The 23,627-nt window shown below is 50.0% G+C and overlaps 1 protein-coding gene across 1 annotated transcript; it reads left to right on the forward strand.

Annotated features, from left to right (window-relative positions):
- The first annotated feature begins 2,233 nt into the window (after positions 1–2,233).
- On the forward strand, positions 2,234–23,141 carry RIIAD1 (regulatory subunit of type II PKA R-subunit domain containing 1). Its single transcript, XM_073564625.1, has 4 exons — positions 2,234–2,372; positions 9,887–9,963; positions 10,043–10,089; positions 21,459–23,141. Exons 1-4 carry the CDS (start codon positions 2,262–2,264, stop codon positions 21,590–21,592), a joined length of 369 nt encoding a protein of 122 aa, XP_073420726.1. The 5' UTR covers positions 2,234–2,261; the 3' UTR covers positions 21,593–23,141.
- Positions 23,142–23,627: the final 486 nt, after the last annotated feature.

The raw sequence follows: 23,627 nt of genomic DNA on the forward strand, positions 1-23,627 counted from the left end.
AGGTGAGAGGAGAGAGGTGGTGTCTTGTGTGTGTATGTATGTGTGTATCAGTGTATGTATGTATGTATGTATGTCTGTGTGTGTGTATATCTGTGTGTATGATGGAGCAGGCAGAGGCAGTGATGGGACATGGGAGTGATGGTCTAGAAGGCAGTGATGGGGTGAAGGAGCAGGCAATGATGGGGGTGATGGAGCAGGCAGTGATGGGGCCGGGTGATGGAGCAGGCAGTGATGGGGTGATGGAGCAGGCAGTGATGGGGTGATGGAGCAGACAATGATGGGGGTGATGGAGAAGGCAGTGATGGGGTGATGGAGCAGGCAATGATGGGGGTGATGGAGCAGGCAGTGATGGGGTGATGGAGCAGACAATGATGGGGGTGATGGAGAAGGCAGTGATGGGGTGATGGAGCAGGCAATGAGGGGAGTGATGGGGGTGATGGAGCAGGCAGTGATGGGGCCGGGTGATGGAGCAGGCAGTGATGGGGTGATGGAGCAGGCAGTGATGGGGTGATGGAGCAGACAATGATGGGGGTGATGGAGAAGGCAGTGATGGGGTGATGGAGCAGGCAATGATGGGGGTGATGGAGCAGGCAGTGATGGGGTGATGGAGCAGACAATGATGGGGGTGATGGAGAAGGCAGTGATGGGGTGATGGAGCAGGCAATGAGGGGAGTGATGGGGATGATGGAGCAGGCAATGATGGGAGTGATGGAGCAGGCAGTGATGGGGTGATGGAGCAGACAATGATGGGAGTTATGGGGTGATGGAGCAGGCAATGATGGGGGTGATGGAGCAGGCAGTGATGGGGGTGATGGAGCAAGCAGTGATGGGGTGATGGAGCAGGCAGTGATGGGGTGATGGAGCAGGCAATGAGGGGAGTGATGGGGGTGATGGAGCAGGCAATGATGGGGTGATGGAGCAGACAATTATGGGAGTGATGGAGCAGGCAGTGATGGGGTGATGGAGCAGACAATGATGGGAGTTATGGGGTGATGGAGCAGGCAATGATGGGGGTGATGGAGCAGGCAGTGATGGGGGTGATGGAGCAAGCAGTGATGGGGTGATGGAGCAGACAATGATGGGGGTGATGGAGCAGGCAATGATGGGAGTGATGGGGGAAGGCAGTGATGGGGTGATGGAGAACGCAGTGATGGGGTGATGGAGAAGGCAATGATGGGAGTGATGGGGTGATGGAGCAGGCAATTATGGGGTGATGGAGCAGACAATGATGGGGTGATGGAGCAGACAATGATGGGGGTGATGGAGCAGGCAATGATGGGGTGATGGAGCAGGCAATGATGGGAGTGATGGAGCAGGCAATGATGGGGGTGATGGAGCAGGCAATGATGGGGTGATGGAGCAGGCAATGATGGGAGTGATGGAGCAGGCAATGATGGGGTGATGGAGCAGGCAATGATGGGGTGATGGAGCAGGCAATGATGGGAGTGATGGAGCAGGCAATGATGGGAGTGATGGGGGAAGGCAGTGATGGGGTGATGGAGAACGCAGTGATGGGGTGATGGAGAAGGCAATGATGGGAGTGATGGCGTGATGGAGCAGGCAATGATGGGGGTGATGGAGCAGACAATGATGGGAGTGATGGGGTGATGGAGCAGGCAATGATGGGAGTGATGGGGAGAAAGCAGTGATGGGGTGATGGAGAAGGCAGTGATGGGGAGAAGACAATGATGGGGTGATGGTCGAGAGGGCAATGATGGGGTGGTGGGTGAGAATGCAATGATGGTGGTGGTGGAAATGTGGCAGAACAAGAGGATAAGATTAGATTGTACATCTAAGTGCTACAGTTCGCGCTCTACTGTTATGGCTAAAATGTTAATGATATGGGGGCCCCCACCAGATTTTCTGCCAGGGGCCCCCACCAACCTTAATCCGGCCCTGTGTACAGGGGGTGTATATTATATACATATAACGTACAGGGGGGTGTATTACATACATATAAGGTACAGGGGTGTATAATATACATATAATGTACAGGGGGTGTATATTATATACATATAACGTACAGGGGAGTGTATTACATGCATATAACGTACAGGGGTGTATAATATACATATAATGTACAGGGGGTGTATATTATATACATATAACGTTACACTATGCACTGTCCAGTGATGTCACTCGGAGTCTCCCCTTACAAGAGAGCCACTATAGCCGTCTCTATGGTAACAGTAAAACAGGGCGTGATCCTGCTAGGGTCACGTGAATTGTTACGTAAAAGGGGCGTTTTCTCACGTTGGGTCATGGCAACCATTCCTAGCAACGATGCCGCTCGTGCAGCGTCAGACATGTCAGAAGGTGCAGACCACGGGGCCCTAAACTGCGAGCAGCAGCAGTGTCTCCGTGACTGGAAGGTAAAAGAGTATACTGCTCTACCCCGGCGCCCCCTACAGGTCTGCGCACAGAGAACGGCGCCCCCTACAGGTCTGCGCACAGAGAACGGCGCCCCCTACAGGTCTGCGCACAAAGAACGGCGCCACCTACAGGTCTGCGCACGAAGCGGCGCCCCCTACATGTCTGCGCACAAAGAACGGCGCCCCCTACAGGTCTGCGCACAAAGAACGGCGCCCCCTACACGTCTGCGCACGGAGCGGCGCCCCCTACATGTCTGCGCACAAAGAACGGCGCCCCCTACACGTCTGCGCACGGAGCGGCACCCCCAACAGGTGTGCGCACAGAGAACGGCGCCCCCCTGCAGGTCGGGCGGTGCTCCCTACACTCCTGGGTGTGCTCCTCTATATACCGTGCGGTGCTCCCTACACTCCTGGGTGTGCTCCTCTATATACCGTGCGGTGCTCCCTACACTCCTGGGTGTGCTCCTCTATATACCGTGCGGTGCTCCCTACACTCCTGGATGTACTCCTCTGTATCCTGGGTGGTGCTCCCTACACTTCTGGGTGTACCCCTCTATATCCTGGGCGGTGCCCCCTACACTTCTGGGTTTACTCCTCTATATCCTGGGCGGTGCTCCCTACACTTCTGGATGTACTCCTCTATATCGTGGGCGGTGCCCCCCACACTACTGGATGTACTCCTCTATATACCGTGCGGTGCCCCCTACACTTCTGGATGTACTCCTCTATATCCCGGGCGGTGCCCCCTACACTTCTGGATGTACTCCTCTATATCCCGGGCGGTGCCCCCTACACTTCTGAGTGTACTCCTCTATATCCCGGGCGGTGCCCCCTACACTTCTGAGTGTACTCCTCTATATCCCGGGCGGTGCCCCCTACACTCCTGGGTGTACTCCTCTATATCCCGGGTGGTGCCCCCTACACTTCTGGGTGTACTCCTCTGTATACCATGCGGTGCCCCCTACACTTCTGGGTGTACTCCTCTGTATACCATGCGGTGCCCCCTACACTCCTGGGTGTCCTCTATTTCCCTGGCGGTGCCCCCTACACTCCTGGGTGTACTCCTCTATATCCCGGCGGTACCCCCACACTCCTGGGTGTACTCCTCTATTTCCCTGGCGGTGCCCCCTACACTCCTGGGTGTACTCCTCTATATCCCGGCGGTACCCCCACACTCCTGGGTGTCCTCTATTTCCCTGGCGGTGCCCCCTACACTCCTGGGTGTACTCTGTATACCGTACAGTGCCCCCTACACTCCTGGGTTGTACTCCTCTATATATATATCCCGGGCGGTGCCCCCTACACTTCTAGATGTACTACTCTATATCCCGGGCGGTGCCCCCTACACTCCTGGGTGTACTCCTCTATATCCTGGGCGGTGCCCCCTACACTCCTGGGTGTACTCCTCTATATCCTGGGCGGTGCCCCCTACACTTCTGGGTGTACTCCTCTATATCCTGGGCGGTGCCCCCTACACTTCTGGGTGTACTCCTCTATATCCCGGGCGGTGCCCCCTACACTCCAGGGTGTACTCCTCTATATCCTGGGCGGTGCCTCCTACACTTAATTATTATTATTATTATTTGTTATAGCGCCATTTATTCCATGGCGCTTTACATGTAAGGAGGGGTATGCATAATAAAAACAAGTACAATAATCTTAAACAATACAAGTCATAACTGGTACAGGAGGAGAGAGGACCCTGCCCGCGAGGGCTCACAATCTTCAAGGGATGGGTGGTAATACAGTAGGCGAGGGTAGAGCTGGTCATGCAGCGGTTTGGTCGATCGGTGGTTACTGCAGGTTATAGGCTTGTCGGAAGAGGTGGGTCTTCAGGCTCTTTTTGAAGGTTTCGATGGTAGGTGAGAGTCTGATATGTTGTGGTAGAGAGTTCCAGAGTTGGGGTGATGCGCGAGAGAAATCTTGTATGCGATTGTGGGAAGAGGAGATAAGAGGGGAGTAGAGAAGGAGATCTTGTGAGGATCGGAGGTTGCGTGCAGGAAAGTACCGGGAGACGAGGACACAGATGTACGGAGGAGACAGGTTGTGGATGGCTTTGTATGTCATGGTTAGGGTTTTGTACTGGAGTCTCTGGGCAATGGGGAGCCAGTGAAGGGATTGACAGAGGGGAGAGGCTGGGGAATAGCGGGGGGGACAGGTGGATTAGTCGGGCAGCAGAGTTTAGAATAGATTGGAGGGGTGCGAGAGTGTTCGAGGGGAGGCCGCTGAGCAGGAGGTTGCAGTAGTCAAGGCGAGATATGATGAGGGCATGGACTAGGGTTTTTGCAGATTTTTGGTTGAGGAACGAACGGATTCGTGAAATATTTTTGAGTTGAAGTCGGCAGGAAGTGGAAAGGGCTTGGATATATGGTTTGAAGGAGAGATCAGCGTCAAGGATTACCCCGAGGCAGCGAGCTTGTGGGACTGGGGGGAGTGGGCAGTCATTTACTGTAATGGATAGGTTCGTTGAGGGGTCACGTGAGATGGGGGGAAAGATGATGAATTCTGTTTTATCCATGTTGAGTTTCAGAAATCTAGCGAAGAAGGATGAAATAGTGGACAGACATTGAGGGATTCTGGTTAGTAGGGAGGTGATATCTGGTCCAGAGATGTAGATCTGTGTGTCATCAGCATAGAGATGATACTGAAAGCCACGAGATTCTATCGGCTGTCCCAGGCCAAAGGTGTAAATGGAGAAGAGCAGGGGTCCTAGGACTGAACCTTGTGGGACTCCGACAGACAGGGGGCGAGGTGAGGAGGTGGTGTGTGAGTGGGAGACGCTGAATGTCCGGTCTGTTAGGTATGATGAGATCCAGGATAGGGCCAAGTCTGTGCTACCAAGAGATGAGAGGGTCTGTAGTAATAGGGAATGGTCCACTGTGTCAAAGGCAGCCGACAGGTCCAGGAGGAGGAGGACAGAGTAGTGTCGCTTGCTCTTTTTCGGTTAAGAGGTCATTGGTGACCTTAGTAAGGGCAGTTTCAGTGGAGTGGTGTGCCCGGAAGCCAGATTGTAAGCGGTCAAAGAGGGAGCAAGAAGAGAGATGGGAGGACAGTTCAAGGTAGACGTGTTGTTCCAGTAACTTGGAGGCATAGGGGAGAAGTGATATAGGGCGATAGCTAGATACAGAGGATGGGTCAAGAGAGGGCTTTTTGAGGATAGGTGTGATGGAGGCATGTTTAAAGCTTGAGGGGAAAGCACCAGTTGTTAGTGATAGGTTGAAGAGATGGGTTAGGGTTGGGATGAAGACTGTGGTGAGGTTTGGGATGAAGTGGGATGGGATCGGGTCAAGTGCACAGGTGGTGAGATGTGATCTAGAGAGTAGAGTGGAGAGTCGATCTTCTGTAATGGTGGAGAAGTTGGTTTTGGAGGTGGAGGGCTGGAAAGTCGGGAGGAAGGGCTCTGGGAGTTGTTGACCAAAACTGTCTCTGATGTTATCAATCTTCTGCTTGAAAAATGAGGCAAAGTCTTCAGCTGAGATGAGTGGGGAGCAGTGGTGGGATTCAAATTTTTAACAACAGGTTCTGTGTTTGTGTGTAGGAAAGCCACACCCATTTTTAAGCCACACCCATTTACACGCACCTTTTCCTCAAACATATACAAGTAGGGGCGCAGTCAAACAGTTAAAAAAAAATAATAAATTGGAATGAGATCAGAACAGTGCACAGGTCCCAAAAAGGCAGCACAGGTCCCTAATAGGCAGCATAGGTCCCTAATAGGCAGCATTGTTCCCAAATAGGCAGGCACAGGTCCCCAATAGGCAGGCACAGGTCCCCAATAGGCAGGCACAGGTCCCCAATAGGCAGGCACAGGTCCCCAATAGGCAGGCACAGGTCCCCAATAGGCAGGCACAGGTCCCCAATAGGCAGCACAGGTCCCCATTAGGCAGCACAGGTCCCCATTAGGCAGCACAGGTCCCCATTAGGCAGCACAGGTCCCCATTAGGCAGCACAGGTCCCCATTAGGCAGCACAGGTCCCCATTAGGCAGCACAGGTCCCCATTAGGCAGCACAGGTCCCCAGTATGCAGCACAGGTCCCCAGTATGCAGCACAGGTCCCCATTAGGCATCACACGTCCCCATTAGGCAGGACAGGTCCCCATTAGGCAGGACAGGTCCCCATTAGGCAGGACAGGTCCCCAATATGCAGCCAGCACATGTCCCCATTAGGCAGCAGCAGCACATACTGACCTGACACAGCAGCATCGGTGTGACCAGTCCAGGATGATGAAGATGGCAGGCCGGGCCCGGGGTGACTAGGAAGGCAGGCCGCAGACCACGCACAGCTCACACTGGGTAGCGGCGCGCGGTTCGTCCTGGTTAGTATCAGTGCGCGGGGGCCGCTGGGGTCCGGTGGGGTGCGCTCAGTCCCTGCGGCTGGCCGGCTGCACGTATCAGTGAGCGGTATCCGGCGCGGCGGGCGGGACTAGGAAGCAGGGCAAGAGTCCTCCTCTGCTCCTGCTCCTTGTCGGCTTCTGCAGGAACATCAAATTACCGGATCGCGGCTGTGAATCTCCCCGGTTCGGGGAACCGGCTGCTTTTTTAACAACCGGTTCCACCGAACCGGGGAGAACCCGCTGAATCCCACCCCTGGTGGGGAGGGAGGAGGTGCTGGGGGACGGAGGAGAGAATTGAAGGTGTTGAATAACTGTTTAGGGTTGTGAGACAGGGAGGATATGAGAGATGAGAAGTAGGTTTGTTTAGCTGTGGCGGGTGTGGTCTTGAAAGTAGTGAGGGACTGTTTGAATGCGATGAAGTGCTCGTTGCAGTGGGATCTTTTCCATCTGCGCTGAGCAGCCCTGGAAGCTCGCCTCAGTTCTTTGGTCAGGCTGGTGTGCCAGGGCTGTCTGTCGATTTTGCGAGCTTTGGCATGTGTAAGTGGGGCAGCAGATTCCAAATTACAGATTACACTTCTAGGTGTACTCCTCTGTATCCTGGGCGGTGCCCCCTACACTCCTGGGTGTACTCCTCTGTATACCATGCGGTGTCCCCTACACTCCTGAATGTACTCCTCTATATCCCGGGCAGTGCCCCCTACACTCCTGGGTGTACTCCTCTATATCCTGGGCGATGCCCCCTACACTCCTGGGTGTACTCCTCTATATCCCGGGCGGTGCCCCCTATACTTCTGGGTGTACACCTCTGTATACCGTGCGGTGCACCCTACACTCCTGGGTGTACTCCTCTATATCCCGGGCGGTGCCCCCTACACTCCTGGGTGTACTCCTCTATATCCCGGGCGGTGCCCCCTACACTTCTGGGTGTACTCCTCTGTATACCGTGCGGTGCCCCCTACACTTCTGGATGTACTCCTCTGTATACCGTGCGGTGCCCACTACGCTCCTGGGTGTACTCCTCTATACCCCAGGCGGTGCCCCCTACACTTCTGGGTGTACTCCTCTTTATCCTGGGCGGTGCCCCCTACACTCCTGGGTGTACTCCTCTATATCCCGGGCGGTGCCCCCTACACTTCTGGATGTACTCATCTATATCCCGGGCGGTGCCCCCTACATTTCTGGATGTACTCCTCTATATCCTGGACGGTGCCCCCTACACTCCTGGGTGTACTCCTCTTTTTACCGTGTGGTGCCCCCTACACTCTTGGGTGTGCTCCTCTATATTCAGTGCGGTGCCCTGAAGGAGTGTAGATAGGAGTGTAGGCACTCCTGGGTGTACTCCTCTATATCCCAGGCGGTGCCCCCTACACTTCTGGATGTGCTCCTCTATATCCCGGGCGGTGCCCCCTACACTTCTGGATGTGCTCCTCTGTATCCCGGGCGGTGCCCCCTACACTGCTGGATGTGCTCCTCTGTATCCCGGGCGGTGCCCCCTACATTTCTTGGTGTACTCCTCTGTATACCGTACGGTGCCCCCTACACTCCTGGGTTGTACTCCTCTCTATATATCCCGGGCGGTGCCCCCTACACTTCTAGATGTACTCCTCTATATCCCGGGCGGTGCCCCCCTACACTCCTGGGTGTACTCTATATCCTGGGCGGTGCCCCCTACACTTTTGGATGTACTCCTCTATATCCCGGCGGTGCCCCCTACACTCCTGGGTGTACTCCTTTGTATACCGTACGGTGCCCCCTACACTCCTGGGTTGTACTCCTCTATATATATCCCGGACGGTGCCCCCTACACTTCTGGGTGTACTCCTCTATATCCCGGGTGGTGCCCCCTACACTTCTGGGTGTTTTCCTCTGTATCTCGGGTGGTGCCCCCTACACTTCTGGGTGTACTCCTCTATATCCCGGGCGGTGCCCCCTACACTTCTGGGTGTTTTCCTCTGTATCCCGGGTGGTGCCCCCTACACTTCTGGGTGTACTCCTCTATATCCTGGGCGGTGCCCCCTACACTTCTGGGTGTACTCCTCTATATCCCGGGCGGTGCCCCCTACACTTCTGGATGTACTCCTCTGTATACCGTGCGGTGCCCCCTACACTTCTGGGTGTACTCCTCTATACCCTGGGTGGTGCCCCCTACTCTCCTGGGTGTACTTCTCTATACCCTGGGTGGTGCCCCCTATTCTCCTGGGTGTACTCCTCTATATCCTTGGCGGTGCCCCCTACACTCCTGGGTGTACTCCTCTATATCCTGGGCGGTACCCCCTACACTCCTGGGTGTACGCCTCTGTATACCATGCGTTGCCCCCTACACTTCTGGGTGTACTCCTCTGTATCCTGGGTGGTGCCCCCTACACTTCTGGGTGTACTCCTCTATATCCTGGGCGGTGCCCACTACACTTCTGTGTGTACTCCTCTATATCCCGGGCGGTGCCTCCTTCACTTCTGGATGTACTCCTCTGTATACCGTGCGGTGCCCCCTACACTTCTGGGTGTACTCCTCTATACCCCGGGCGGTGCCCCCTACACTTCTGGGTGTACTCTATATACCGTGCGGTGCTCCCTACACTCCTGGGTGTACTCCTCTGTATACCATGCGGTGCCCCCTACACTCCTGGGTATACTCCTCTATATCCTGTGCGGTGCCCCCTACACTCCTGGGTGTACTCCTCTGTATACCATGCGGTGCCCCCTACACTTCTGGGTGTACTCCTTTATATCCTGGGCGGTGCCCCCTACACTTCTGGGTGTACTCCTCTATATCCTGGGCGGTGCCCCTACACTCCTGGGTGTACTCCTCTATATCCCGAGCGGTGCCCCCTACACTTCTGGATGTACTCCTCTATATCCCGGGGGGTGCCCCCTACACTCCTGGGTGTACTCCTCTATATCCCGGGCGGTGCCCCCTACACTTCTGGGTGTACTCCTCTGTATACCATACGGTGCCCCCTACACTCCTGGGTTGTACTCCTCTATAAATATCCTGGGCGATGCCCCCTACACTTCTGGATGTACTCCTCTATATCCCGGGTTGTGCCCCCTACACTTCTGGATGTACTTTTTATATCCCAGGCGGTGCCCCCTACACTTCTGGATGTACTCCTCTGTACCCCAGATGGTGACCTTGTTACATTTGGCACCTGCTGACATCTCGCCTTTTTCCTTCTCTAGATTCAGACCCGGATCATTAATGAGGAATATCTGAGGAACCATGCTGACTTGCAGCTGCTGCTCTCTGGATTCATCCGGTAATTATGACGTATATCTGCTCCCTCGGGTCACGTGATGGTCTCTCCTGACTGGGTTTTTTCCATTTCTGTTTTCTAGAGATGTTCTACAGAAAAGACCAGAAAATATCAGAGAATTTGCAGCAGGTGAGAAATCACTTCATCTCTAGAGAGCGCTTATTGTGTGCGTCTTGTGACCACAGACGGCGCGCACGTCACGTTGTGTGCGTCACATGGAACACGGACGGCGCGCCTCTGACTGATTCTCTGAATGGTGAAACTGTCAGGACAAATGGCTGGAGTAATGTCTGTTTTCGTGAGTTAGGAGCTGGCGGCATCGCTCCCTGGACAACAGTGAGGCTTGTTACCTCCCTGGTGCCAAGGACCGTGTGTATGGCTAGTGCTTAGCAACGCCACCTAAGAACACAACTGGCCGCGCACTGTGCCAGGGGGCACCCCCACTGCCGCACCTTTACCTCGTCTCTCACAGCTGTGATGAAACTGATGATGGAGCCACGTTCCTACACCTCGGTGTAGATGGCGCGGCTGCCATCTGTAATAAAAGGTTATTATAAGTGCATGTCAGCAGAGACATCGTTACCTTCCTCTAATAAGGCCCACGATCTGGCCAAGTACTGTGCATCCCCTGGGACCACCCAGCCTGTGAAAAAACAGATTTCCATGGCTGCAGAGCAAATGTGAGAATGTGTAATGAATTGACCTGGAAGAACACAACATCTACTCTTGGGGTGGGAGATGTCCACCAACCAAGGTGCAAGAGGAGGTGGCAGACTGTACAGAGGCATGCTGGGGGGAGGGCAGTGGTACAGAAGAGATATGGACGTAACTGCAGGGGCAAGTGGAGGAGAAGACTATGCAAAATGGTGCACACCAAAGTCGGGACAGACAATGCAACGGGAGGGGTGGATATACTGTTCAGAGACACTGGAGGCAGAGGAGAAGGGCTGTCTGTGCAGAGGGGTGTGGGCAGAGGAAGGGAGAATTGCAGTCTGTGTAAAGGGGTGTGGGCAGAGAGAAGGGATCATTGCTGTCTGTGTAGAGCAGTGCGGGCAGAGGAGGGTAGAAGGGCGGTTTGTGCACACGGGTGCAGGCAGAAGGGCCGTTTGTGGCAAGGGAGTGTTCAGAGGCAGAGAGAAGAGCAGTCTGAGGAGAGGAGAAGGGCAATCTGCGGAAGGGTGGGGCAGTGGAGGGAAGACAGGCAGTCTGTGCTGAAGGGTGTGGGCAGAGGAGGGAAGACAGGCAGTCTGTTCTGAAGGGTGTGGGCAGGGGGGTGATGCAGTCTTTGCGGAGGAGTGTGAGCATAGTGGGGAGAGGGCAGTCTACTGAGGGGCAATGAGTAGTTGGTGTGGAGTAGTGTGGGTAGAGGATTTATGTGATTAGGAGACGCCCAGTTTGCTGGTAGTGTTGAGTTGGGACGACTGGGTGATAGAATGAGGAGTACAGTGTGGGTGTCCCGATACTATAACTGGATTTCCCGGCTAATAGGCTGCTTCCCTGTCCCTCAAGCTAGGAGGACCTTAGGCTATCCTTGTACCCTAGATTACCCCTGATGGTGGAGATGCTGGGTTCTTGTTCTTCGCTATGCTCTTATATGTACATTGATCTGTTTCCTCCCCCCACCCAGGGAGGTATAGAGTAGATGTGTATAGGATAGCGCAAACCTGTCACTTAGAAGAATGCTACAATCATACAAATACACTCGCCAAACAACTGAGTGAAAATCGGGAACAGCTGGAGGGGTAAACCAAATGGGAAAGGATTAGAATAAACACACAATACCAAATCCACACAGATATCTCCTGTAAACTTCCTCAATCGACTGCTACTAACTCAGAATTTTCCTTCACCACCATACTAGGAAATTTGTAACTATTGCCAGCAATTCCCTAGTGCAAGAGGTGAGCATATACACCGAGAGGGGTGACCAATACAGAACAGCTGAGACAATTCAGGATGGAGAGCTCCAGGAGATGGACAGACCTGATTAACCCTTGCAATAATAGTTCAAGGAAAACCTGCACTGCTAATCGGAAGGTGAAGCAGATCTGATACGTGCAGGGGTTTTGTGTAACCAGATGCTGCAATCTTACAGCGCCTCTCTGTCGTGGTGGTGGTGATACAGAGTGCCATAATGTACACCATGATGGTGGGTGGCAGGGCCCTTGGTATACACATGGGTACACTGGTGTACTATGGGAACAGTAGCAGTATAAGGGGATGACTGGGAGCAATTTTGGAGTACCCCTGGTCTGTGTATACAGGTCTGGACCCGGGGATATTTGCTGATCACTTCCTGATCGGATGCCATTTTACATTCATAGAAACTCGCAGAGTACTCTCTTTGAGAGAGCCAGGCGGATGAGGAAGACCCCCAACCACTGTAGATAGAGGCAGTGACGGCTTGTGTCTCCTGATCTACTTCAGACAGCCCCAAAAGATCCATTATGGCCTTGATTAAATCATATTACAGCCCTGTAATGTAGTTATACAGTAACCCACGCGCAACGGTTTCTATGGAGAGGAGATTAAGTAGAAAGCAGCGTCTCTGCACAGGCAAAATTAACCCCATGGTTATCGAGGAGAGCAAGATATAATGTCTCCTTTAAGCTAGAGAAAGGAAGCAAGAATCTGCAAATGTGTAATTGCACCTAGAGCTCCCGGCCCCACCCTCATACCTAAAATCGTCTGATCGCACTTAGAACCCCCGGCCCCACCCTCACATCTACAATCGTCTGATCGCACTTAGAACCCCCGGCCCCACCCTCACATCTACAATCGTCTGATCGCACTTAGAACCCCCGGCCCCACCCTCACATCTACAATCGTCTGATAGTTTGCAAAAAGGAGGAACGCAGCAGCACTCTGTAGAGACCAATATACAGTGGGGAAAAAAGTATTTAGTCGGCCACCAATTGTGCAAGTTCTCCCTCTTAAAATGTGAGAGGCCTGTAATTGACATCATAGGTAGACCACAACTATGAGAGTCAAAATGAGAAAACAAATCCAGAAGATCACCTTGTCTGACTTGGCAAGATTTAAGGCCCCGTTACACACAGCGATTTCGCTGGCGAGATCGCTGATTTTGTGACACATCAGCGATCTCTCCAGCGATATCGCTGTGTGTGACATCCAGCAGCGGCTGGCCCCCCCGCTGGGTATCGCTGATCGTGCTGGATCGTCCTGGGCTGTTTTTTCATCGCTGGTCTCCCGCTGGCCAGCGCACATCGCTGCGTGTAGCAGCGGGAGCCAGTGATCCCATCCATATCGGATTGTTGGTGGGATCGCTGGGACATCGTTATGTGTAATGGGGCCTTTACACTGCTCAAAAAATAAAGGGAACACTTAAACAACAGAATATAACACCAATTAAATCAAACTTCTGTGAAATCAAACTGTCCACTTAGGAAGCAACACTGATTGACAATCAATGTCACATGCTGTTGTGCAAATGGAATAGACAACACATGGAAATTATTGGCAATTTCCAAGACACCCTCAATAAAGAAGTGGTTCTGCAGGTGGGGACCACACACCACATCTCAGCACCAATGCTTTCTGGCTGATGTTTTGGTCACTTTTGAATGTTGGTTGTGCTTTCACACTTGTGGTAGCATGAGACGGACTCTACAACCCACACAAGTGGCTCAGGTAGTGCCGTTCATCCAGGATGGCACATCAATTCGAGCTGTGGCAAGAAGGTTTGCTGTGTCTGTCAGCGTAGTGTCCAGAGGCTGGAGGCGCTACCAGGAGTCAGGCCAGTACACCAGGAGACGTGGAAGGGGCTGAAGGAGGGCAACAACCCAGCAGCAGGACCGCTACCTCCACCTTTGTGCAAGGAGGAACAGGATGAGCACTGCCAGAGCCCTGCAAAATGACCTCCAGCAGACCACAAATGTGCATGTGTCTGCACAAACGGTTAGAAACCGACTCCATAATGGTCTGAGGACCTGACGTTCACAGATGGGGGTTGTGCTCACAGCCCAACGCCATGCAGGATGCTTGGCATTTGCCACAGAACACCAGGATTGGCAAATTCGTCACTGGTGCCCTGTCCTCTTCACAGATGATAACAGGTTCACACTGAGCACATGTGACAGAGTCTGGAGACACCAAGTAGGTGCGATCTGCTGCCTACAACTTCCTGCAGCATGACCGTGTCATGATCCCAGTGCAGGTTTTGACCTGCATGTCAGGGGTTAATGTCTGGAGCCCAGTGCAGGCTTTGAGCTGCACGCCTGGGGTTAATTATTGTGGCCTCTCTTTGGTTCAGGGAGAGCTTCTTATACCCCTGAGAAACTCCCATCCCCGTCAGTTATACTTTTGCCTTTGGCCGAGTGTGTTGACCCCTGTGTGCCTGTTCGTTGTCTTATAGCTTGCTTATATGGTTCTGACCCGGTTCTGTTCTCCGTTGTGAGATTCTGTACTGCGCTACCCTCTCTGTGTATGACTCATTGTCTGTGACCTGACTACTCTCTGCTCTCCCCTCTTGTACTTTGCAGCTATCTCCTTGTATGACTCATTGACTACGTCCTGACTATCCTTCCTGTCTAATCCTCTGGTTTTGTCGTGCTATCTCATGCTATGACCCCAGCTTGATCTGTTTTCGTCCCTGTCTATGCCCCTTGGTAACTTTGTCCCGTAGTTACCCTGCTAGTTTTCCTGCAGCTCCTAGCTCTCTGAGGTTTAGGCCATGCCCCCAGCAGTCACGTGCTTCAGGTCCTGCTGTTCTGAAGTACGCACCTTCTCTGCTGCTGCCCGCTCCACAGGTATCTCTGAGCACAGTTTGTTTTACTCAGCACATGCACACTGGCTCAGTGAGCAAGTTCAGTGCGGTGTTCCTGACAGACTGGTTTGACAGTGGGTCAGTAATGGTGTGGGGTGGCATTTCTTTGGAGGGTCACACAGCCCTCCATGTGCTTGCCAGAGGCAACCTGACTGCCATTAGGTACGGAGATGAAATCCTCAGACCCCTTGTGAGACCATATGCTGGTGCGGTTGGCCCTGGGTTCCTCCTAATGCAGGACAATGCCAGACCTCATGTGGCTGGAGTGTGTCAGCAGTTCCTGCAAGATGAAGGCATTGAAGTTATGGACTAGCCCACCCGTTCCCCAGACCTGAATCCGATTGAGACTTAGGGGAGACTTAATATATATGTACAAGTATATCAGAGGGCAATACAGAGATCTCTCCAATGAACTGTTTGTACCAAGGACTGTGACAAGAACAAGGGGGCATTCTCTTCGTTTGGAGGAAAGACAATTTCTGCACCAGCATAGAAGAGGGTTCTTCACGGTAAGAGCAGTAAGGCTCTGGAATTCTCTTCCTGAGGACGTGGTGATGGCCAACTCACTGAATGAATTTAAGAAAGGAATGGATGCTTTTCTTGTGAGTAACAGTATAGAAGGTTACGAATAACAGAATATTATAGGTAGATGGTTGACCCAGCTTAGGGGAAGGAATTTTTTTTTTCCCTATGGAGAAAATTGGCTTCTACTCTGTGGGTTTTTTGCCTTCCCCAGGATCAACAATGCAGAACAGCTGCACTAAAAATAGGCTGAACTAGATGGACCATAAGGTCTTCCTTCAGCCTTCAAAACTGTTACTATGTTACATCTGGGACATCATGTCTCGCTCCATTCACCACAGTCACGTTGCACCACAGACTGTCCAGGAGTTGGCGGATGCTTTAGTCTAGGTCTGGGAGGAGATCCTTTTAGAGACCATCCGCCGCCTCATCAGGAGCATGCCCAGGTATTGTAGGGAGGTCATGCAAGCACATGGAGGCCACACACACAACTGAGCATCTTTTCCTCGTTATGAGGCATTTCCACTGAAGTTGGATCAGCCTGTAATTTGATTTTCCACTTTGATTTTGAGTATCATTCCAAATCCAGACCTCCATGGGATATTCATTTTGATTTACATTGATAATTGTTCTGAACACATTCCACTATGCAATGAATAAAAATTTGCAACTGGAATATTTCATTCAGAGATATCTAGGATGTGGTATTTTAGTGTTCCCTTTATTTTTTTGAGCAGCGTATTTTGAAAATTATGGTGGAAAATAATTATTCGGTCATTAACAAAAGTTCATCTAAATATTTTGTTATATATCCTTTGGCAATGACAGAGGTCAAATGTTTTCTGTAACTCTTCACAAGGTTGGCACATACTGTAGGTGGTTTGTTGGCCCATTCCTCCCTGTGGATTTCTAGAGCAGTGTTTTGGCCTGTCACTGGGCAGCACAGACTTTTAAATCCCTCCAAAGGTTTTCTATGGGGTTGAGATGTGGAGACTGGCTAGGCCACTCTAGGACCTTCATATGCCTCTTATGAAGCCACTCCTTCGTTGCCCTGGCAGTGTGCTTGGGATCATTATCATGCTGAAAGACCCACCCACGTTTCATCTTCAATGCCCTTGCTTATGGAAGGAGATTTGCACTCAAAATCTCACAATACGTGGCCCCATTCATTCTTTCCTGTAAACGGATCAGTCTTCCTGGTCCCTTTGCAGATAAACAGCACCAAAGCATGATGTTGCCACCCACCATGCTTCACAGTAGGTATGGTGTTCATGGGATGCAACTCAACATTGTTTTGTTTCTACCAAACAGTTCTACTTTGGTTTCATCAGACCATATGACATTCTCCTAATACTCTTCTGGATAATCCAAATGCTCTCTAGCAAACTTCAGACGGGCCCGGACATTTATTGGCTTAATCAAGGGGACACGTCTGGCAACGCATGACCTGACTCCTTGGTGGCATAGTGTTACTAATGGTAGCTTTTGTTACAGTGGTCCCAGCTCTATGCAGGGCATTCACTAGGTTCCCCATGTGGTTCTGGGATTTTTGCTCACCGTTCTAGTGATCATTTTGACCCCACGGGGTGAGATCTTGCGTGGAGCCCCAGATCGAGGGAGATTCAGTAGTATTGTATGTCTTCCATTTTCTTATTATTGCTCCCACAGTTGATTTCATCACACCAAGCTGCTTGCCTATTGCAGATTGTCTTCCCAGCCTGGTGCAGGGCTACAATTTTGTTTCTGGTGTCCTTTGACAGCTCTTTGGTCTTCACCATAATGGAGTTTGGACTGTGACTGTTTGAGGTTGTGGACAGGTGTCTTCTATACTGATAACAAGTTCAAACAGGTGCCATTACTACAGGTAATGAGTGGAAAACAGAGGAGCCTCTTAAAGAAGTTACAGGTCTGTGAGAGCCAGATATCTTGCATGTTTTTAGGTGACAAATACTTATTCTCCATGATAATTTGCTAAATGTTGCCAAATAAGACAAGGTGATTTTCTGGATTTGTATTCTCATTTTGACTCTCATAGTTGTGGTCTACCTATGATGTCAATTACAGGCCTCTCACATCTTTTTAAGTGGGAGAACTTGCACAATTGGTGGCTGACTAAATACTTTTTTTTTTTTTCTTTCCCCCACTGTATATGCGAACACAAAATCTATCATAATTGCTGAGTAAACAGTAATAATTTTTTTAAAATTACCGTATATACCCCCCCCCCCCTAATTTTGCCACAAAAACTTATTGACTTGTGTATAAGCCTAGGGTGGACAATGCAGCAGCTATTGGTAAATTTAAAAAATAAAAATAGATACCAATAAAAGTAAAATTAATTGAGACATCAGTTGGTTAAATGTTTTTGAATATCCATATTGAATTAGGAGCCCCATATAATGCTACATACAGTTCATGATGGCCCCATAAGATGCTCCATACAAAATACACTCTATATAATGCTGCACAAAGGTTAATAATGGCCCCATAAGATGCTCCATAGAATAATATGCCCCATATGCTGCTCCATAATGGTTATCGCCCCATATGATGCTCCATAGAATAATATGCCCCATAAAATTTTCAATAGATTATGCCCAATAAAATGCTCCATAGGTTATGCCCCCATAAGATGCCCCATATGTGTAATGAATGGAATCGGAGGCAGAGATGGTGAAGTTCACATTCGTTTTTATTTTTTAAGTGGAACCTCGGGACCACGGTCCGGGGGGCTCCGAAGGGGGCATGACTAGTGAGCCCCGGGCACCCGTAGTAAAGCCCCTCAGGCAGGGCCATAATGGAATACCCGGAGGACACAGGTGCTACCTCCAGTTAGACCCCGAACACGTGGCAGCTGTCCCAGCGGGACCAAAAGGGATAACAAAAGTTACAGCAGAGTCCGTAATGCGCTGGGTCCTGGATCCGGTTAGTTGGTAAGGAGTCGGTTCCAGTGACCTTCACACAGTCCTTGGACTCGGATGGCTGTAGGCGGAACGGGATGGCTTAGGCCCAGATGGTTGCTGATATAACCAGGTAACACAGAATACTGATATGCTGTGGAAACAGAGAGCATTAGACAATGCACAGAGACTGCAGATGCAGTGCAGACAGGTTAGCATGAGAACCGGATGTAGCAATGATAGATACTCGTTGCTCCGGCGCTCTCCCTATGGGATGGAGGCTATGTATGATGGGTATATGGGCACGGGACTATGGGATGGAGGATATGTATGATGGGTATATGGGCATGGGACTATGAGATGAAGGATGTATGATGGGTATATGGACACTCGACTATGGGATGGAGGATATGTATGATAGGTATATGGGCACGGGCCTATGGGATGGTGTATATGTATGATGGGTATATGGGCATGGGACTATGGGATGGAGGATGTGTAATGGGTATATGGGCGCTGGACTATGGGATGGAGGATATGTATGATGGGTATATGGGCATGGGACTATGCGATGAAGGATGTGTGATGGGTATATGGGCATGGGACTATGGGATGGGGGATGTGTGATGGGTATATGGGCACTCGACTATGGGATGGAGGATATGTATGATGGGTATATGGGCAGTGGACTATGGGATGTAGGATATGTATGATGGGTATATGGGCATTGGACTATGGGATGGAGGATATGTATGATGGGTATATGGGCATTGGACTATAGGATGGAGGATATGTATGATGGGTATATGGGCATTGGACTATGGGATGGAGGATATGTATGATGGGTATATGGGCATTGGACTATAGGATGGAGGATATGTATGATGGGTATATGGGCATGGGACTATGGAATGGAGAATGTAATGGGTATATGGGCACGGGACTATGGGATGGAGGATGTGTGATGGGTATATGGGCACTCGACTATGGGATGGGGGATGTGTGATGGGTATATGGGCACTCGACTATGGGATGGAGGATATGTATGATGGGTATATGGGCACGGGCCTATGGGATGGTGGATATGTATTATGGGTATATGGGCACAGGACTATGGGATGGAGGATATGTATTATGGGTATATGGGCTCGGGACTATGGGATGGAGGATAATTATAATTTGTTATAACTAACCACAGTTAGTCACTATGCCTGGGCAGCGCCGGGCTCTTCAGCTAATATATATATAAATAAACTGAGTATGTATGTGGGTGTGTATCAGCCACGTCCACTCCACATCACAACCAATCACTAAGCATCTTTCATTTCACCAGAGCTGTTTAAAAGAAGCTGAGCTGTGATTGGTTGCTATGCAACAGTTTTCCTTGTAGACAGTTGTGGTAACTGAGGCCTATTATTCTTATTTCTATGGTGTTATTGTCCTTCTGTAAAGATGGAAATAACACAATTTATTACCGTGCCAACACAGACCACCCTCTGGCACAGACTGCAGGGGGAGACCAGTATCACACAGGATAGGATTAGGTACCCAGCTCAGCAGATAGTATCACATAGGATTAGATACACGGCTCAGCAGACAGTATCACACAGGATAGGAATAGATACACGGCTCAGCAGACAGTATCAAACAGGATAGGATTAGATACACAGCTCAGCAGTCAGTAACACACAGGATATGATTAGATACACGGCTCAGCAGTCAGTATCACACAGGATAGGATTAGATACACGGCTCAGCAGAGTATCACACAGGATAGGATTAGATACACGGCTCGGCAGACAGTAACACAGGATAGGATTAGATACACAGCGCATTATCACACAGGATAGGATTAGATACACAGCTCAGCAGTCAGTATCACACAGGACAGGAGTAGATACACAGCTCAGCAACAGGATGTACTAAAGGAGAGGACATTTTCATTCCAAGAATTCAACTCTTTCCATCTGATTTGCCTTTTGATTTTAAACTGCTCCAGTTTCCACTTTGACTGGCATTTGCAATGTCCATTAACAAGGCTCAGGGACAGTCCTTAAAAGTAGTAGGGATCGATTTGCAATCTCCATGCTTTTCTCATGGTTAACTTTACGTGGCCTGTTCAAGAGTTGGAACTGCCAAAAATCTGTTCATCTTTTCACCTAAAGGAAAAACCAAAAATGTTGTTTATCAAAAGGCTCTTGAATGAGCTGAAACTAAAATACTATCAGTACTTAGGTAATCATTTAATTAGTGTTGAATATATGATGTTAAATGTTTTTATGTGCAATATAATCATTATAATTTGTAAAAACTAACCACAGTTAGTTACTCTGCCCGGGCAACGCCGGGCTCTTCAGCTAGTCATCTACTAAATGCCTCTCTTGTGCTATAAAAGTCTACAGTGTGAAATCGACAAACATGCCTCTCCTGGGTTACAAACCTGTACATTAAAGTAAGCTGGTAGGAACCAGAGTTGATTATAAGCACCCTTGGGCTGATGGGTGAGGTGCAGACTCAGAAAGGAGGCAGTAACAACCTCCAATGGTTATGTGCATAGAACAAAAAACCTGAAATGCACCTCCATATAGTATGAACAGGTGCCTACTGCAATGAATACATAACTTGCAAAAAGGAGGAACGCAGCAGCACTCTGTAGAGATCAATATATATGCGAATACAAAATCTATCAATTGCGTGTAAACTGTAATAAAAAGTAGAACATTTAAAAATTACTTACAAAAGTGAAGGTTCTTAGTGCATAAATTAGCCAATTCATGTGAGCCCATCAGCCGCAACAAGGTACACTTCTCTGATGGGGTCCTATCATCTAATAAATGCCTCTTTTGTGCTATAAAAGTCTACAGTGTGAATGGGCAAACATGCCTCTCCTGGGTTAAAAACCTTTACTTTTGTAAGTAATTTAAGTTTTTTTTTAACTTTTTATTACAGTTTACTCCGCAATTATAATTTTGTTTTCACGTAAATATTGGTCTCTCCAGAGTGCTGCTGCGTTCCTCCTTCTTGCAAGTTATGCAGTAGGCACCTGTTCATACTATATAGAGGTGCACGTCAGGTTTTTTGTTCTATGCAGTTATCCACTGGTGGTTGTTACTGCCTCTGCACCCCACCCATTAGCCCAAGGGTGCTTAAAATAAACTCTGGTTCCTACCAGCTTCCTTTTTGTTATATGCAATTGTCTGATTAGTAGCTGGAGCCCCCTGCCCCATCCTCACATCTACAATCGTCCTGTAGAAGATGTTGCTTCTGTATCTTACTATTTGGCCTTGTAGATTACTTCACAGACCTGAGAAGGCAAGCCAAACTCCAGGAGAAGAGAAGCCCTCAGTGCCTACCCCCCCTAAGCGTGAGATGCAGAGCCTCGTTCACTTCGGCTACAGTGGAAGACATATTGACTCCTCTCTGATGATGGACAATGGAGAGACTTCTCTTCGATGGTGGATGGGCGAGAGATGACTGCTGAAGCTTTCGCCATCCTTACATGGCGAAAGATATTACAGATATTTCCAGCGTCTCCTGTGACAACTGCATGTAACCTGTCTTAGCTTGTTCATAACTTTATTTCATGCTATGCTGCTCCAGAGTCCATTGACCTTCAAAGCTGCAATCATCATGTTGCTGTGTTTCTGGACAGAGCATATCCTGCTGTTGTCCATTGTGGGTGATGTAGTGTGTACACACCAGGAAAGAAGCACCTTGGAGATGATGATATGAGCACAAATCTGATATTTCCTTGCGGTCCCCTGCTTATTCAGTGTCTGCATGATCATCTGTATTGTGTGCAAGGGTCGCTCTTCCAATCAAAAAGTCTCTATTCATCCAGGGAATAGGTGTCTTGGATAATTGTGGGTCAGTCATGTGCTGTCTACCCCCACCAGCCGCCATTGCTCAGTTCCTAGAAGGCGCGTCTGGTGATGGCAGACCAATTCGCGTCGCTTGGGACGAAGCCTTGGGAGTGTGGATGACCGGCGTCCCTCCCCCATCAGCGACGGCTTTCTAGTAATGAAAGCTTTTGATCCTGGCGGTCTCCCTAGAGTGCCCAGAGGAGCAGATAGAATGGAAATGAAGAAGAGTCCGCCGAGAGCGGTGCCATCATTAGAAGAGATCTGGGGGCAGCCGAGCGCTTTTGTCGGAGGCATTTATAGGGAGTCCCCTCATCAGTGGTCAGCCATCATCTCCTGAATATTTCATGGCACGCTCTGGGGGCCGCAAGCTGAATCTTGTCCAGAAGACAAGACCCTTCGCTGGCAATTCCTTCTATAATTCCCCTCCTTCACCACTGCTGCCTCCCCTGGGAGCACCTGAGTATTGCAACATGTCAAGATACAGCTCTAAAGCCTGAGAAACATGACCACCACCATCCATCAGAACGTCCTTCAGGAAATAGCAGTAATGAGCACCAGGACAGCAGTTAGGTAAAGACTAGTGATGAGCGAACCAGCTCTGATGAGGTGTTATCAGAGCACGTTCGTATGCTTATAGGGTGTCTTCAACGTGCTCGAATACTATGTTCAAGTCGCCGTGGTTCTTCGACAGTCGCAACACACAGGGAGCCCCCGGCCCCACCCTCACACCTAGAATCATCTGATAGCACCTAGAGCCCCCGGCCCCACTCCCGCATATACAGGTGCTTCTAACAAAATTAGATTATCAGCAAAAAGTTAATTTATTTCAGTTCTTCAATACAAAAAGTGAAACTCTTATATAGAGTGAAAAATTTAAAGCCGTCTGAATATTTTCCGTACCCACTGTATTGGATAGAGTCATTACAAACAGTGATTTCTTTCAAGTGTTTATTTCTGTTATGTTGATGGTTATGGCTTACAGCCAATGAAAACCCAAAAGTCATTATCTCAGTAAATTAGAATACTTTCTAACACCAGCTTGAAAAATGATTGTAAAATCAGAAATGTTGGCCTACTGAAATGTATGTTTAGTAAATGCACTCAATACTTGGTCGGGGCTCCTTTTGCATCAATTACTGCATCAATGTGGCGTGGCATGGAGGCAATCAACCTGTGGCACTGCTGAGGTGTTATGGAAGCCCAGATTGCTTTGATAGCAGCCTTCAGCTCGTCTGCATTGCTGGGTCTGGTGTCTCATCTTCCTCTTGACAATACCCCATAGATTCTCTGTGGTGTTAAGGTCAGGCGAGTTTGCTTGCCAATCAAGCACAGTGATACTGTTGTTTGTAAACCAGGTATTGGTACTTTTGGCAGTGTGGACAGGTACCAAGTCCTGCTGGAGAATGAAATTTCCATCTCTAAAAAGCTTGTTTGCAGAGGGAAGCATGAAGTGCTCTAAAATTTCCTGGTAGACGGCTGCGCGGGCTTTGGTTTTGATAAAACACAGTGGACCTACACCAGCAGATGACATGGCTCCCCAAACCATCACCGATTGTGGAAACTTCACATTAGACCTCAAGCAGCTTGTAGTGTGTG

Source organism: Dendrobates tinctorius, unplaced genomic scaffold (assembly GCF_039654945.1).
Source record: "Dendrobates tinctorius isolate UK_male_01 unplaced genomic scaffold, ASM3965494v1 ptg000468l, whole genome shotgun sequence".
NCBI lineage: Eukaryota > Metazoa > Chordata > Amphibia > Anura > Dendrobatidae > Dendrobates > Dendrobates tinctorius.